Source organism: Polypterus senegalus, chromosome 2, assembly GCF_016835505.1.
Source record: "Polypterus senegalus isolate Bchr_013 chromosome 2, ASM1683550v1, whole genome shotgun sequence".
Classification (NCBI taxonomy): Eukaryota; Metazoa; Chordata; class Cladistia; order Polypteriformes; family Polypteridae; genus Polypterus; species Polypterus senegalus.
In genome coordinates this window covers 299,444,200-299,460,422 of record NC_053155.1, presented here as the reverse complement: position 1 = coordinate 299,460,422, position 16,223 = coordinate 299,444,200, and the positions used below count along the sequence as shown (strand labels likewise).

At 38.2% G+C, this 16,223-nt stretch overlaps 1 protein-coding gene across 2 annotated transcripts in view; it reads right to left on the bottom strand.

Annotated features, from left to right (window-relative positions):
• cog6 (component of oligomeric golgi complex 6) overlaps positions 1–16,223 on the bottom strand; it is a 216,735-nt gene that overhangs the window by 32,671 nt on the left and 167,841 nt on the right. For both annotated transcript variants that reach the window (XM_039745832.1, XM_039745833.1), the window contains exons 14-16: positions 13,236–13,367; positions 1,563–1,730; positions 10–117 (exon numbers count right to left, since the gene is read on the bottom strand). In XM_039745832.1, the coding sequence (XP_039601766.1) occupies positions 10–117; positions 1,563–1,730; positions 13,236–13,367 (408 nt within the window). The remainder of the gene's footprint in view (positions 1–9; positions 118–1,562; positions 1,731–13,235; positions 13,368–16,223) is intronic.

The following is a 16,223-nucleotide window of genomic DNA, read 5'->3' as shown; positions in this document are numbered from 1 at the left end:
CATACTTACCTGCTCTGGTTTGTGCTGTTGCACACAGTTGTAAATGTAACTCAAACCAGCTCTTGTTAATACATAGGAAGCTTGATCATTTATTAAAGTGTCCAAGTGTGCTTCAATCTATAAGATCAAAAGAAAAAAAAACTGAGAACTTACAGTAACTGTTATGAAGACAAAAAAAAAAATAACACATTTGTCTTAGTATAGTTTTAGGTGGCTGCTATAGGCAAAAATACCAAATGGCATCCTGGAATAGAAGTCTATAACATTCCACCAAGATGTGAAAGGCTAGAAAAACTAGCACATTATGACTGCTTTATAATCCAATTGAAAAAGCAAATAATATCTAGCAAAATCCAAACATATCTCAGAAAGGGTATCTCACATGTGCCACGTGAAGATTAGCTACCCTAGACAGTGGTTGGTGCTAACAAAAATTAATTGCTATTAAAATTAAAATGCTATTGTTTAAAAATACTGTGATGTGTATTCACCTAGGGTTCTCTTTAATAAAATATTAAATATTATGATGAAATTCACAGTGAAAAATGAGCTAGAATGTAGAATATTAAAGACCTTATTATTATCCAGTTCAAATTCTAGTTTATTGTCATGTGTACAAAGTACAATTAAATTTTGCATGTCTGACTAATATTCACAAGGGAGATAACACTGCTAGTGAAATATTTATATGTAATTTTTTGCTTACATTTTTTTCACTTAGAAATTCAAAAATGTGATGGACTTATGTGACAGCCATGGTTGACTCCTGCTTCTGCCTGATGTTTCTAGGATATTCTTTTGAATCTTGTTTTCCCCTATGCTTAACAATTTCATTCTTATAAACTATTTAATAACTGTATTATGGCTAACTTAGTTATAGAACTCAGTGTGTGATCTCAAAAATGTTAATTCTCGATTTATTGAAACACAAAGGGTACCAAAGGGCAGATTATGTTTACGATAAATTATACTTGTAGAAAGTTGACTTCTTCAATATAGGGCTTTCATTTAAGTCTTCCATTAGTGTGACCTAATTTATATGAATGCCTTTGAAGAATTACATTAGCACCTAGATGTTTTTTTTTTTTTAATCATACTGCAGCCTGCTTTATTTTTGATATTCTTACAGAACTCATCATTGTATTTGGTATTTAATAGTGTCCTGGCTTTCCTTAAACCAAAGAAGAATGATTCATTAACTGATACTTATTTAAGAAACATTTCTGTGCAAATTACCAATACACATTATTCCTTGTTTTCAGTAAGGTCTCCAGTCTGAACAACAAGAGTAGATTGCACTTGATATTATATTTATTGCAACAAAATGTAATAATTAAAAAAAACAATTTCAGCATGCCTGTAAGAATCAATTTCAAAAATCAACAAAACTTCAGTGACCTACCACTTTACAGCACATTAAATCTACGTTGAAGGGTAAAATATTTTACAATTGTAAATGTTTTTAATACATTCTTGTTTATGTTGTTTTACTTTTGTCTTGATGTACTGTATGTAGGACCCTAGCTAAAATAATCTATTAAATAGGAGGAAAAAAAAAGTACCTGAAACTCTAGCATTTCTAGCCGTTTATCAGTAAACTCAAAGAGAGCAAGCGTAGTCTTCATCATGTACAAAGAGTTTACCATGTAAGTGGCCATATCAGCTATTCCCAGGTTACTGGCAGAGACAGTACAAAGCTGTAAAAGAGGGTCTAGTATACAAGACAGTACCTGAAGAGAAAAATCAGAAGGCTTTGTTTGGGTAAACTGCAGTGAATATAATGTTAAATATATGAAAGAATTACTTACTTTACACCTACCAAAAAATAACATAGCTTAACAGAAACAATCTGGACAGTTTGAAGGACAGTAATACAAATATAGATTTTGCAATTATCCTTGAAATTCACATGACTCAAAGACCATATGAATAAACTCTATAAAACAGAGAGGTATAATAATCTATACTAATAAAAGGCAAAGCCCTCACTCACTCACTCACTCACTGACTCATCACTAATTCTCCAACTTCCCGTGTGGGTGGAAGGCTGAAATTTGGCAGGTTCATTCCTTACAGCTTCCTTACAAAAGTTGGGCAGGTTTTATATCGAAATTCTATGCGTAATGGTCATAACTGGAAGCTGTTTTTCTCCATTTACTGTAATGGAGATGAGCTTGAACGCCATGTGGGCGGAGTTTCGTGTGACATCATCACGCATCCCACGTAATCACGCAGTACATAGAAAACCAGGAAGACCTCGAAAAAGCGCTGAAGAAAACATGCATTATATAATTGAGAAGGCAGCGAAACAATAAGAAGCGGCGAGTTACATATACTACCATATTCATGAGTTCTGCTACTTCGGAAACAAAGCACGATGTAAACCTACACTTTAAATTAAGTTCATAGACAGGCTGCTGCTGGCGTTTGTAATTTAGTGCCTGCCCATATAAGGCCGTCCGTCAGCGGCAATCCAATAGCAAACTGCCACTAAATATTCACGGGTGAAGGACTGTGCTTATGGAGAGGAAGATGAGATGGTCAGGGTGGTGTTTGACACAAACTCAGCGAAACTGCGAGAGAAAGTTTTAAGTGCCAGGACTAAGGTAACATTAAATACAGCCATGGACATAGCACGAGATGGCACCAGCACAGCTGGGGAACTTCGCTGCATGTACACCGAGCGGCTCACGTGAACTGACACAGTGCACAGATAAAAGCAACAGTTCCAAAGAGCTGAACAAAACCGAATTACACAATTGAAAAGGCAGCAAAAATATGAAGCGCCTGATAAGCATATTCATAAATCCAGCTACTGCGGAAACAAAGCACACGGTGGAAAAAGTCAATGTCCCGCTAAAGGAAGACAGTGTAAAAAACCCGTGCATGCAGTGTGTCAGGTCTCAGATAAAGAAGAAGACGAGCTGTTTATTGATGCAGTAAGAAACGAATCGATGAATGAAACCTGTCATCTTTACAACGATTGACAAACACGGAATGTAACTTGAACACAACACATCCTACAAATACGAACCTGATTGAAAGAAATAATGATAATCAAATCCTTGATGACAGCAACACTCAGTAACACTCACAAAACAAATACTGTATATTGACAGTCATGTTACGTTATTTTTAAAATGTTCCCTTTTCTTTTCTAGCTTTTTAACACACTACTTCTCGCTGCGATACGCGGTATATATATATATATATATATATATATATATATATATATATATATATATGCCGATCTACATACTCGAATAATGGATACTTTATTCACCATCAATGATTGTTTTGGTAAAGCCATACTCAGTGTATTCATTAGATGAACGGTAAAAAAGTAACAGCGAGGGGAGGATGCAGGCTGTAGTGCGCGTCAACTCTATTTGAATTGCGCGATCACATTTGAAAAAATATATCTTTTCAAGTTCTATTTAGTCCATATGTGTCAAACTCAAGGGCAGGGCCACATCCGCCCGGCGTAATTATATCCGCCCGCGAGATCATTTTATATACTGTATTATTGTTATTAAAGCCCGGTATATGAAGCGCTGGTAACACAATAAACTACAGATCCCATAATGCAGCGCTTCAGCCCTTGCCGAACAAGTTATTGCGAAGCTAGCTCACACGATGCTGAAGAGAAAAGTTGATTCTGAAAATAGAGCCTTTAAAACCGATGGGAGGCTGAGTATATGTTTGCTGAACCCGTGTGTCTCATTTGTGGAGCTAATGTGGCTGTAATTACAGAATTTAATCTAAGACGGCACTATGAGATAAAACATCAGGGTAACCTGAATGCAATGCAGAAGATACAGAAAGCAGCATAATTAAATAAGAATCTGACACTTCAGCGGACGCTTTAACCCGTGCACAATCACAAAGTGATTTCAAGTGAAGCTGCTTTTATGGGAGACACAAATGCACCAGTGCACCTTGCCCCACTTTCCCTGTTGCCAAGTAATGTTAAACCAAGTCGTCACTACGGTGTTCCCAAATCGCACTTTGCTGATAAACTGAGCGCACTGCGCACTGAGTTTGCACGGCGCTTTGGTGACTTTGAAGAACAAAAAAAGTCCGTCTACATGCGGCTCGAACCTTGTGCATGTTTGGTAGCACATATCTGTGTGAGAAGCTCTTCTCAGTGATAAAGACTAACAAAACAGCACACAGGAGTCGCCTCACTGATGAGCACCTGCAATCCATCCTGAGAATCTCCACAACACAGAACCTCACACCAAACAGAAACGAACCTGTGGCCAAAAAAAGATGCCAGGCGTCCAGCTCTAAAATGACATATGAGCAAAGACAACTGAATGATTTGATTTGTTATTGCTGAATTTATATTTATTTTATTTATATTTCCAGGTTTTGTTATGCAGCATGTTCATATTTGAATTTGTATAATTTTGACAGGATATATTTTTATGGAGAGCAAAATCTTTTGGGATATTTAAAATCTAAGTTTATTTTTATATAAAATTACATAAGAGTAAAGAAATTTGAATGTTTGTTCTTTTAACGTTTACTTTATTTCTAACTTGTATAATTTAAACAGGATATATTTTTATGGAGAGCAAAATATTATAAGTTGTTTAAGGTTTGAGTTGATTTATTCACGAATAATATTCCTGTCTGTTTTTACCATTCCTACCAAAGATATTTCTGTCGACTAAATAAAAATTCCTTCTATTTAAAATTTAAATAGAACTTGAACAAATACGATAGTTCATAATATCCACGCAGACTTGCACGTAAGAGCGGGAGTCATCCGTTTTAACAAATGCAGCGTATTGCACTGATACGAAATAGCTGTGTGTGTATATATGTATGTATATGTATATATGTAGATATGTATGTATATATGTTTATATATGTGTGTGTGTATGTATGTATATATGTATTTGTATGTATATATGTGTATATGTATAGATATGTATATATATATATATGTTTATGTGTGTGTGTGTATATATATATATATATATATATATATATATATATATATGACAACAACACTCATCACTCACAACAGTGACAAAACAATTACATTGACAATCATGTTACGTTATTTTCAAAATGTTTCCTTTTCTTTTTCATAACTTCCTTAACACACTACTTCTCCGCTGCGAAGCGCGGGTATTTTGCTAGTGATTTAATAATTTCAAGTTTGTTATAATGTACTTTTACATACACATCTGATCTGGTTTGGCAAATGAAGAAGAATGTACTCCGGGAAGTTTTTCAAATTTACAATCGGTCACAAGTAAAAATGCAAGAAAAATAACCAAAGTGTATTGCTGCTTAAGAAATTGTCTTGTTGCTGTTCAAGATTTCACCAAATGCAAATGAATTCCAGAGCTTGCATATAAATAAATAGCATGAAATCTGGTAGTCCTGGTCTTGATTGATAAAAGTTGTTTATTTTTATCAGTTGGAAGAAGATTGGATAGAGAATGATGAATGTTACGGATATGATAAGATCTTAATGGCTACAAGTTTTACCCTGGAAATGTCTTATGATTCCACAGTGGGGAGGAGGTGACCAATCATGTCCTTAGCCTTTTCCTATTGTTAGCAGAGAGACTGACACATGAAACAGTTTCCTTCCTGTTATACTTCAGACCTCTTTAACTGTCTCAGAAAGGACTGCATCTGTTTATTCTCAGCCATTTGACCAGTTCCCCAGTCTAACTCCTGTACTCAGACTTGTCCTAACTTGTGATGTGACCTGCAAGAATTTTTGCTGACCATTCTTACACATAGACTTATAAAATAACAGCCATCCATGTACAATATATACAGTAAATATGTGGAGCATTAGAATCAATATTTAACATTTAAGGTATTAATAGTGCATTTGTTTTTTAAAATACTTGCCATGATGTACATAAATTGGCTCAGTGCAACTTTCAGATTAAACAAATTTCAAGTGGGTTAGGCTGTCCCACTTTTAGGTCTTCTACTTTTGCAAAAAGTTTGCACCATTTTAAAATTGAAACTAAACATGTACCTTTTAATTTTGTGAAAAAATGTGAAATAATCGGTAGACGCTTAATGTAAAAATGTACACTGTACCACATGTTCCCAAGGAAACCAACCAAACTTGTCTAATCAAGCTTCAACAATACAGTGAACTAAATAATTCACCAGGTGCTTTCTGGCACCTTGTTTGTGATTTGTCTCTCATGGCACCTCACTATAATCATCTAAGATTTCAAATTAGTTTGCAGGTGTTGCTGCCGCATTCTCTGCCATGGGATCACTCCCTCTAAGTGGACTCCTAACTGCTCTTCTCCACATCAGTGCACATCTTTATCATACACAGCCTGTGTTTCAAAATGAAACACTGAAATTGTAATTAGTTTAATTAAATCTATTCTGTGTAACACATTTATGCTCCTTATACTGTATATTCAGCCTGTCTCAAGCCTGAGTTTAATGTTTTGCACACTGTAATGAAAAAAGAACAATTTAGACACTACTACAAAAACCAACAGAATGGCACTTAGAGCTCTGCTGGGATAAAAAAAAAACATCTTAAACAATGAACTGAGTGTGTCTTTTTTAATATTGTTTGGTGAGTTCAATTTGCTCTCTAAAGCCTCCTCACAAAGCCCTGATCAGGTAAAAATATGGAAACACGCACACACATACATACAGTACATTTTAGAAAATGTAATCAATTGCAATTAATTGCATATAACATTATGCAATTATAAAATTAATACATAAATTATGAAGTAATACACACTGAATCAGAAAATTAATGTAGAATCAACATAAAGGAATTTAAAAAATAAATAATGGTATAGTTTAACCTGAAACTTAAACTTAAATGACCTTAAACCTGAACTTTTAACAAAATACTACTTGAGCAAATACAACCTGAATTTGAATGACTTCTTAAAGGGCAAGTTGAAAAAAGGCAATAAGAAAACAAGGCCAATGTATTAATTCTCAGATTGGCATAACACATTAGACAAAGACGTGTGAAGTAAAAAAATGAGTGAAATGACTGTTGACTTTAACTGCACTGCTAAAGACTGATTTAATAGTTAATAGCTAATTTAATAATTTAAATATGCTTCTCTTAAATGGGCAAACATTAAAACTTGCCTTGGGCCTTTTTGGATTGCAAAAACATGCCACCACAATAAAAAGGTTAGAAAACACTGCTCTACCTATACCTTTTCTCCTGGCATGATAAAAAAGTTCACCGTAGTTGCTATCCTCTTTAAAAACTGACACCATGCATTATTTGGATGGCTATGTTGTGTTCTTTGCATAAACTTGTAAACATACTGCAAACTGGAATAATGAGGAGGGATAATCAATACACTTCTATTTCGTAGAAATTTATCAGATGGCTGGAAGTCTGAAGAGTTAAATACATAGGCACTAGAGACTTATTTTGGTTCTAGTGCCACTCAAAGATAACTTGTTTAGCTCTTATGGGATATGACATTGATTCACTCTTCTTACATAAACATAAAAACACAGTCTTCACTGCTATCGTCGGCTGTATCAGGAGTGGGCAGGAGGAGGAGTATAGGATTCTGACCAAGGACTTTGTTAAATGGTGCGACTCAAACCACCTACAACTGAACACCAGCAAAACCAAGGAGCTGATGGTGGATTTTAGGAGGACCAGGCCCCTCCTGGACCCTGTGATCACAGGTGACTGTGTGCAGACCTATAAACACCTGGGAGTGCAGCTGGATGATAAATTGGACTGGATTGCCAATACTGATGCTCTGTGCAAGAGAGGACAGAGCCGACTATACTTCCTTAGAAGACTGGTGTCCTTCAACATCAAAATTTAGGGGTAACCGTTGACTGTAATCTGAATTTTAAATCGCATATTCATCAGACCACTAGGACAGCATTTTTTCATTTAAGAAACATAGCTAAAGTTAGACCTCTTATATCATTGAAAGATGCTGAGAAATTAATTCACGCTTTTGTTTTCAGTAGACTAGATTACTGTAACGCACTCCTCTCAGGACTACCCAAAAAAGACATAAATCATTTGCAACGAGTGCAGAATGCAGCTGCTAGAATCCTAACTGGGAAAAGAAAATCCGAACACATTTCTCCAGTTTTGATGTCACTACACTGGTTGCCTGTGTCATTCAGGATTGACTTTAAAATACTGCTTATGGTTTATAAAGCCTTAAATAATCTCGCTCCATCTTATATATCGGAATGCCTGACACGTTATATTCCAAATCGTAACCTTAGATCTTCAAATGAGTGTCTCCTTATAATTCCAAAAGCTAAACTTAAAAGAAGTGGTGAGGCGGCCTTCTGCTGCTATGCACCTAAAATCTGGAATAGCCTGCCGATAGGAATTCGCCAGGCAAATACAGTAGAGCAATTTAAAACACTGCTGAAAACACATTACTTTAACATGGCCTTTTTATAACTTCACTTTAACATAATCCTGATACTCTGTATGTTCAATTCTTCATAATAACTATTCATGGTGGCTCTAAAATCCGTACTGACCCCTACTCTCTCTTCTGTTTCTTTTTCCGGTTTCTTTGTGGTGGCGGCGCCACCACCACCTACTCAAAGCATCATGATGCTCCAACAATGATGGACTGAAAGCCAGAAGTCTACGTGACCATCATCATCAGGTCCTTCCATGAAAATATGATGATTTATGTTAGGTAGAATGCCCAGAGGGGACTGGGCGGTCTCTTGGTCTGGAACCCCTACAGATTTTATTTTTTCTCCAGCTTTTGGAGTTTTTTGTTTTTCTGTCCACCCTGGCCATCGGACCTTACTCTTATTCTATGTTAATTAATGTTGACTTATGTTTATCTTTTATTGTGTCTTCTATTACTCTATTCATTTTGTAAAGCACTTTGAGCTACATTTTTTTTGTATGAATATGTGCTATATAAATAAATGTTGATTGATTGATTGATCTGCAATAAGATGCTGCAGATATTCTATCAGACGGTTGTGGCGAGCACCCTCTTCTATGTGGTGGTGTGCTGGGGAGGCAGCATAAACAAGAGGGACACCTCACACCTGGACAAACTGGTGAGGAAGGCAGGCTCTATTTTAGGCACGGAGCTAGACAGTTTGACATCTGTGGGGGAGCGATGGGCGCTGAGCAGGCTCCTGTCAATCATGGAGAATCCACTGCATCCACTAAACAGTATCACCTCCAGACGGAGGTGCAGCTTCAGCAACAGACTGCTGTCACCATCCTTCTCCACTGACAGACTGAGGAGATTGTTCCTCACCTACACTATGCGACTATTCAATTCCACCTTAAATGTTAACATTATACAGGATTATAGACTGTTACACCTGTCTCGCACTCTCCACTTTGCATTTTTTAACTTGCACTGCATTTTTATCACTCTTTAATTAATATTGTTTTTTATCATTATGCTGCTGCTGGAGTATGTAAATTTCCCCTTCGGGATAAATAAAGTGTCTGTCTGTCTGTCTCAAATGGAAAAAAAAAAAAAAAGACAGAGAGATTAGAGCCTTTCTCTAGTATTGCACCAGGACTGTCGTAAACCCTGCTTCTCACGCTAATGCACCTATGTCAAAATGTATAAATCAAGAAAAATAACACCAGTGCTAAGTTCTGACATGTGGCATAATGGTGTGAACCACCTAATACAAAATGTTAAACCTTTAAATGAAAATTTTATTTCATACAATTTTTTTAAGATAGTATATAAATACAGTACTGGATGTGTATATGATTTTTTATGCACACACTTAACTTTTTTGTATTATTGTTTCATAATGGGGAAAAAAAAAACAAAAAAAAAAACACACACACAAAAATGCCTCCCTGACCAAAGCATTGTGCAAAGCATTTGTCGAACACCAAGTCAATCAACAATAAGTCCAGCTGGGATGCATAAGCGACTGTGAATCAACTTCACCTGCTTTGGTGCAAATGAAAGTGACAACAGGTGTACTGGAGGGGCAACAGCAAGACACCCCCAATAAGGGAATGGTGGTGGCCCCAGTTGCTTTCTCTTTATCTTTCCTGGATGATTCTTCTCCAGTTTTGTGCTTTGCTGGTGCCCTTGTCACTCCTGGTAGCAGAGCCAATTCAGGTTGCATAGGTAGCCCGGCTCCTCCAGGATGGCACATCCATACAAGCCATTGCAAGAAGGTTTGCTGTATGTCCTAGCACCATCTCAAGAGCATGGAGGAGATACCAAGAAATAGACCGTCAAATGAGGAGAGCTGGACAGGGCTGTAGAAGGGCATCAGCCCAGCAGCAGGATAAGTATCTGCTCCTTTGTGCAAGGAGGAACAGGAGGGGCACTGCCAGAGCCCTACAAAATTTTCTCCAGCTGGCTACTGGTGTGCATGTTTCTGAACAAACTGTTAGAAACAGACCCCATTTGGGCTTGACATCCTCTACTGGAACATGTGCTCATAGCCCATCACCATGCAGATCGAATGGCATTTACCAGAGAATACCACAATTGGCAGCTCTGCCACTGGGGCCCATTCTCTTCACAGACGTGTGAAGGTTCACACTGAGCACATATGACATACATGAAAGAGTCTGAAGAAGGCATGGTGAACTTTATGCAGTCTGCAACATCAACCAGTATGACCGGTTTAGTAGTGGGTTAGTGATGGTCTGGAGAGGCACAGTACTCCATGTACTAGGCAGTGGTACCGTGATTTCTGTTAGGTATTGGGATGAAATCCTCATAGCCAGTGTCAGAACTTACGCTGGTGCAGTGGGCCCTGGGTGCTCCTCGTGCAGAACAATGCCTTGCCTCATGTGGCCAGAGTGTATTGGCAGTTCCTAGATGACTAAGGTATTGATGCCACTGACCTGTTTCCACATTCCCCAGATCTGAATCCAAGTGAGAACCTCTGGAATGTTATGTATTGGTGCATCTAACACCGCTAAGTAGCACCACACTGGCTCTCGCTGACGCACGTCTGGGAGGAGATCCCCCAGGACACCAGTATAACAAAACAACGGGCAGATGGGGAGTGTCTGATGATTGCATATAGTGCCGAAGTTACTGCTCTTTACCATTCTCTCCTCTGCATGTCCTGGAGTACAAAAGAAACAGCATGCAGCAACATACGGGGACTGGCAGGAACACTCAACAAAACTGAATAAAAAGAAAATCAAGTGACGGTGAGATACGAAGAAGGCAGCTTCGCCAACGTTTGTGTGTCAGAACCCTTTGGGGGGGGTGCGTTAGTATGCATCGTGGTACAACGCAGAGCTATAGCGCGTCTGTATTCTGTTTCTTTTGTACTCCAGGGCATGCAGAGGAGCGGATGGTAAAGAGCAGTAACTTCGGCGCTATATGCAATCATCAGACACTCCCCATCTGCCCGTTGTTTTGTTATACTTTTACACCAACTTATGTTCCTGTGTTTGAGCATGCTCAAACGGGCATGCTCAAAAATACACGTGTAATGCCACGAAAAGTGCACGCAGACACTTCATTTCGCAAACAAAACAAGTGCACTTTTATTCAAGACTACCTGTATAACCAAAGAAAAAAGACAGCAAATTACAGTAGGCGATTGATACGACAGCTTGCATGGTGCAATGCTAAGAAGTGCTGATTTTCATTTCGTGCTATATAAAATCATCACATTCAAATATTAACAGTTCCCATACACCCAAGGACCGTCCTTCCTACATTTACAACACGTGTACTTGTTGCAGTGTACACACCTCTCTGTGCTATGGTTCCTATTACACTGAATGAGCACCTGACACTGTACTTTATTCCCTATGGGAAGGTCCCGCATCAGAGAATTTCCAGTTCCTGCATAAATTCACACCCGATCTGACGCTGTTCGTTTTCAAATAATATTGCATTAGTGTGATGATATTTTCACATATATTGTCTCTTTCTTTCAGGTGTGTAATAGAAACCACAGCATAGAGAGAAGTGTGTAATGTACATTGCTTCTTACAGGAAAAGGCAAAGGAAAAAGTGCACTTGAATAAAAGTGCACTTTTGTTATACTTTTACACTAACATATGTTCCTGTGTTTGAGCGACACGGGCAGATGGGGAGTGTCTGATTATTGCATATAGCGCCGAAGTAACTGCTCTTTACCATTCTTTCCTCTGCATGTCCTGGAGTACAAAAGAAACAGCATACAGCAACATGCGGGACTGGCAGGAACACTCAATAAAACTGAATAAAAAGAAAATCAAGTGACAGTGAGATACGAAGAAGGCAGCTTCGCCAGCGTTTGTGTGTCAAAACCCGGTTGGGTGGAGGTTGCGGGGTTGGGGAGGGATGCTAATGGGGTTGGGAGGCGTTAGTATGCATCGTGGTACACTGCAGAGCTATAGCGCGTCTTTAGTGAAAACAGCCGTGTCAGATGGGGTTGTATGGATTGATTCTGAACGCGACTGAGAGAATGAAAAGTGAATAAAAAAAAAAAAGCTAACCTTTACAAAGATCATAAATTGCACTGGCTGTTACAGACTGAAATCAAATGTATGCTTTTATTCTAAAATAGTAAGACTAAGAGCAGTTTACTTCTCAAAACGGAATGGTCCAGGTTCGAACTCGCGACCTTTTGATTCCAAGGCGAGAACTGATTCTATTGCACCACGGACGAAGTTATAATAAACGGCTGTCAATGTCGCATGTTAAGGCGGCTTTTTGTTTCTGCAGTTATATTTTTGAATAAAAGTACAACTGTGTTATACTTGAACCTTTTGTGAAAATGTTTCTTTATTTGGACTTCAGGCTTCATACATTATATAGTTTATGCCTACATTTTGTCATCTACTACTAGAAAATAAAAAATGTTTCTGTTTTAACAATGTGTTGACACAGATTACTGTAGAAATGGAACAGACATGAAATGTGTGTGTTCCAAATAACGATCTATTATTTCCACTCTAAAACTCCACTTCACTCCCAGATACTCAATCAAGGCATGAGTTCGTGCACATTCTAAATTGGTGGGGGGATGGAATAGACGGCTGCTCCTAGCTTCTCTTTATCAGCACATTTAGAGGACAAAGGACGCTGGCGGAGAGGTGTGAAGGGATTTAAGAAGCAATTTAAGGTGGGACGGAGTTACGAGTTTTTTCGTAGGCTCTGGTAATTCTAGTGTTAAATACTCTATAAAATGCTGCAACACAATGTAACTTGGAAATTAATTTAATGATCAAAACTCTGGTTATGAAGAAAGGAAGAAAAAACATTTTTGAAAAACCCCCCATCTTTTCTTACCTGTGCAAAATCTGCCTGCCTTGCGTCCAGTGGCACAACTGATGAGTCATGTGATGCAAGAACTTCACGTAATAAAGAAAGTGTCTGGTTTAAGGAACAAGTTGGTCCTAGGTCAGGAGGAGGGAGCTCAATCTGTTGTTAAAGAAAAAAAAATGTTAATATCATTATAATATACAGTTATTTACACTAATTCTGTTGAAAGTAATAACTCTGGCAGTTTCCTTTTGTTAATAAATAATAAAGGAATATATAGAGACACATATAAGCACTGCATGGTGGGGCGGTAGTTAGTACAATCATATCATAAATTCAACATTTTGAATTTGAATCCTGTAACTGTCTGTTGCCCATGTGTAATTTTCAAGTTCTTGTCGTATTTGTGTGGAATTTCCTTTCACATACAAAAGGAAATGTGGGTTACATTAACTCACACTTCCAAACTGGCTCACGGAGTATGTTTGTGTAAGTGGGCTCTGCAAAGGACATGCACTATGCCCAGGGCTGGTTTCTGCCTTGCGCTTGATAATGTACTCTCTATGAAATGAATTTACTGGGATTGTTGGATATAGACTAAGAAAAAATGGATTTCAATCTTATGGCCCTGAGACCCACAACAATCAAACATACCTGAAAAGTTAATTTAATTTTGGAGTGGGAAGAAAAAAAAAAAAAAACACACCCAGAAAAGAATCATGGACATGTATATAAATATATATAGCATATGGTGAAACCGCTGCTTCAAACATCTATTAAATACAGAAGAAACACACTCTCTGTTTGCTTAAGGGCTTACATTTGCTGGATCAGCTACCAGCTGAACCACTTTAGGCTCTGATCACACAATGTTTGGAGGCTTTACTCACCTGTTCTTCTAAGCCATCACCCGCTGAGAAAGATGCCTTTGAGTTCTTTTAATCTCAAGAATAAAGCTTGAGCAAAACAGACAACTAGTTAAGTTGTCTAGTTTGCTATGCGTTCCCACAAAAGCTCCAATACTGAATAAAGCTTGAGTATTGTTCCTCCAACTGCCAGAATAAATGTGTTTCTGCTCAATTCTCTTCTTACAGTCTTTTGTGCAACTCAGAAGCCACATCTTATCATGTTACAATGGCACCTGTCAGGAAGTGGGATATATTAGGTAGCAAGTGAACATTCAGTTCTTGGGAGTGGTGTGTTGGAAGCAGGAAAAATGGACCAGCGTAAATATCTGAGGGTCTTTGACAAAGTCCAAATTGTGATGGCTAGACCACTGGGGTCATAGTATTCCCAAAACGACAGGTCCTTTTAGGTGTTCTTAGTATGCAGTGGTTTGTACCATCCAAGACTGGTTGAAGGCAACAGGATGATGGGCAAGGAAGGCTCAATGATGCGCATGAGGAGCAAAGGCTAGCCTGTCCTGTCCGATCCAAACTACTGTAGCACAAATTGCTAAAAAATTTAATGCTGGCCATGTGAGAAAGTGCATTGTACCTTCCTGCCTAGCTGAAGAAAGGTCAGCGTGCCAATGTTGACCCCTGCACCTACAATGGGCTTGTGAGTGTCACCATGGAACAATGGAAGAAGATGGTCTGGTCTGATGAATCCCATTTCTCATTTAGATCATGTGGACGGCTGGTAAATTCCCCATTTACTTGGGGAAGAGATGGCAGCAAGATACTGGAAGAAGGCAGGCCAACATAGGCAGTGTGATGCTCCGGGCAATATACTGCTGGAAAAGCTTTGATCCTGGCATTCATGTGAATGGTACTTTAACTCAAATCCACTAACCTAAACATTGTTGCAGATCATGCACATCACTTCATTGCAATGGCTTTCCCTAATGGCAGTGACCTCTTTCAGCAGGAAAAAGAGTTCTGCTACATTTCAAAACTTGTTGAGGATTGGTCTGAATGACAATCACAAAGTTCAAGGTCCTGACTTGACCTCCAAAACTACCCAGATTTTAAACAAATTGAACATCAATGGATTGTGCTGGAAAAAATAATTCCAGTCTACAGAGGCTCCACATCAGAACTTGTAGGACTTGAAGGATTTGCTCCTAACATCTTGGTGCCAAATACTACAGGACACCTTCAGAGGTCTTGTGGATTCAATGCCTTGATAGGTCAGTGCTGTTTTAGCAGCACGAGAGGGACCTACACAATATCAGGAAGGTGTTAATGTTGTAGCTGATCAGTGTGTTTATGTATATACAACTTTGAATGAAATAAATGGCAATTACAAATGCTGAGTCACTTTAGGCTAACTGCTAATTAGCAGCATGTGTCAGTTATAACAGCAGTCCCAACTAGAAATTTAACATGTGAGTTTTCAAAACAGCACGAGGCAGCAAACAGTTGCAAAGAGTTAGTGCCCTAATTGTGGGTGTACTGTTCAAAAGAATTGAAAGATTATTTCATGTGTCAAGAGAAATGGTGAGAAAAATTAACATAGCATATACCAAACATGGACAAGCTGCATCAGCAAAGAGAAACAGTGGTCACAAACCAAGCTCACCAAAATGGATAAATGGACAATTCACAGGAGTTACTAAATACCACAAACGTGCAGCCTCAAAGATTACCACAAAGTTAAATCAGTACCTATGTGACCCAGTCTTAACAAAAATTGTACATTATGAGTTTCATAAAGCTGGAATTACTGGCAGGGCTGTTGTTTTAAAATGACTTGTATCCAAGAACAACACACACTAAAAAAACCCAGAAAAGTAAAGTAAAAAGCTAGACTCCTGGGCAATGGAAAAAAGTAATAGGGTCTGATAAACCATTTTTACCCTATTCCCTAAGGCAAAGGATGCCTAAACAGATGCTATCTGTCTGGAATTTTTCAATCTGAAGTCATGGTATACATTAATTTGCCTTAGGAAACTATGTTCTTAATAATGCAGTTAATTATAAATAAAAAATACAGTTATTTTCAGCAGGCTCTGTCTGGTGCACCCTTAATGGATGGGGGGCTAGGAGAATATTCTGGGTACACACCTTCATC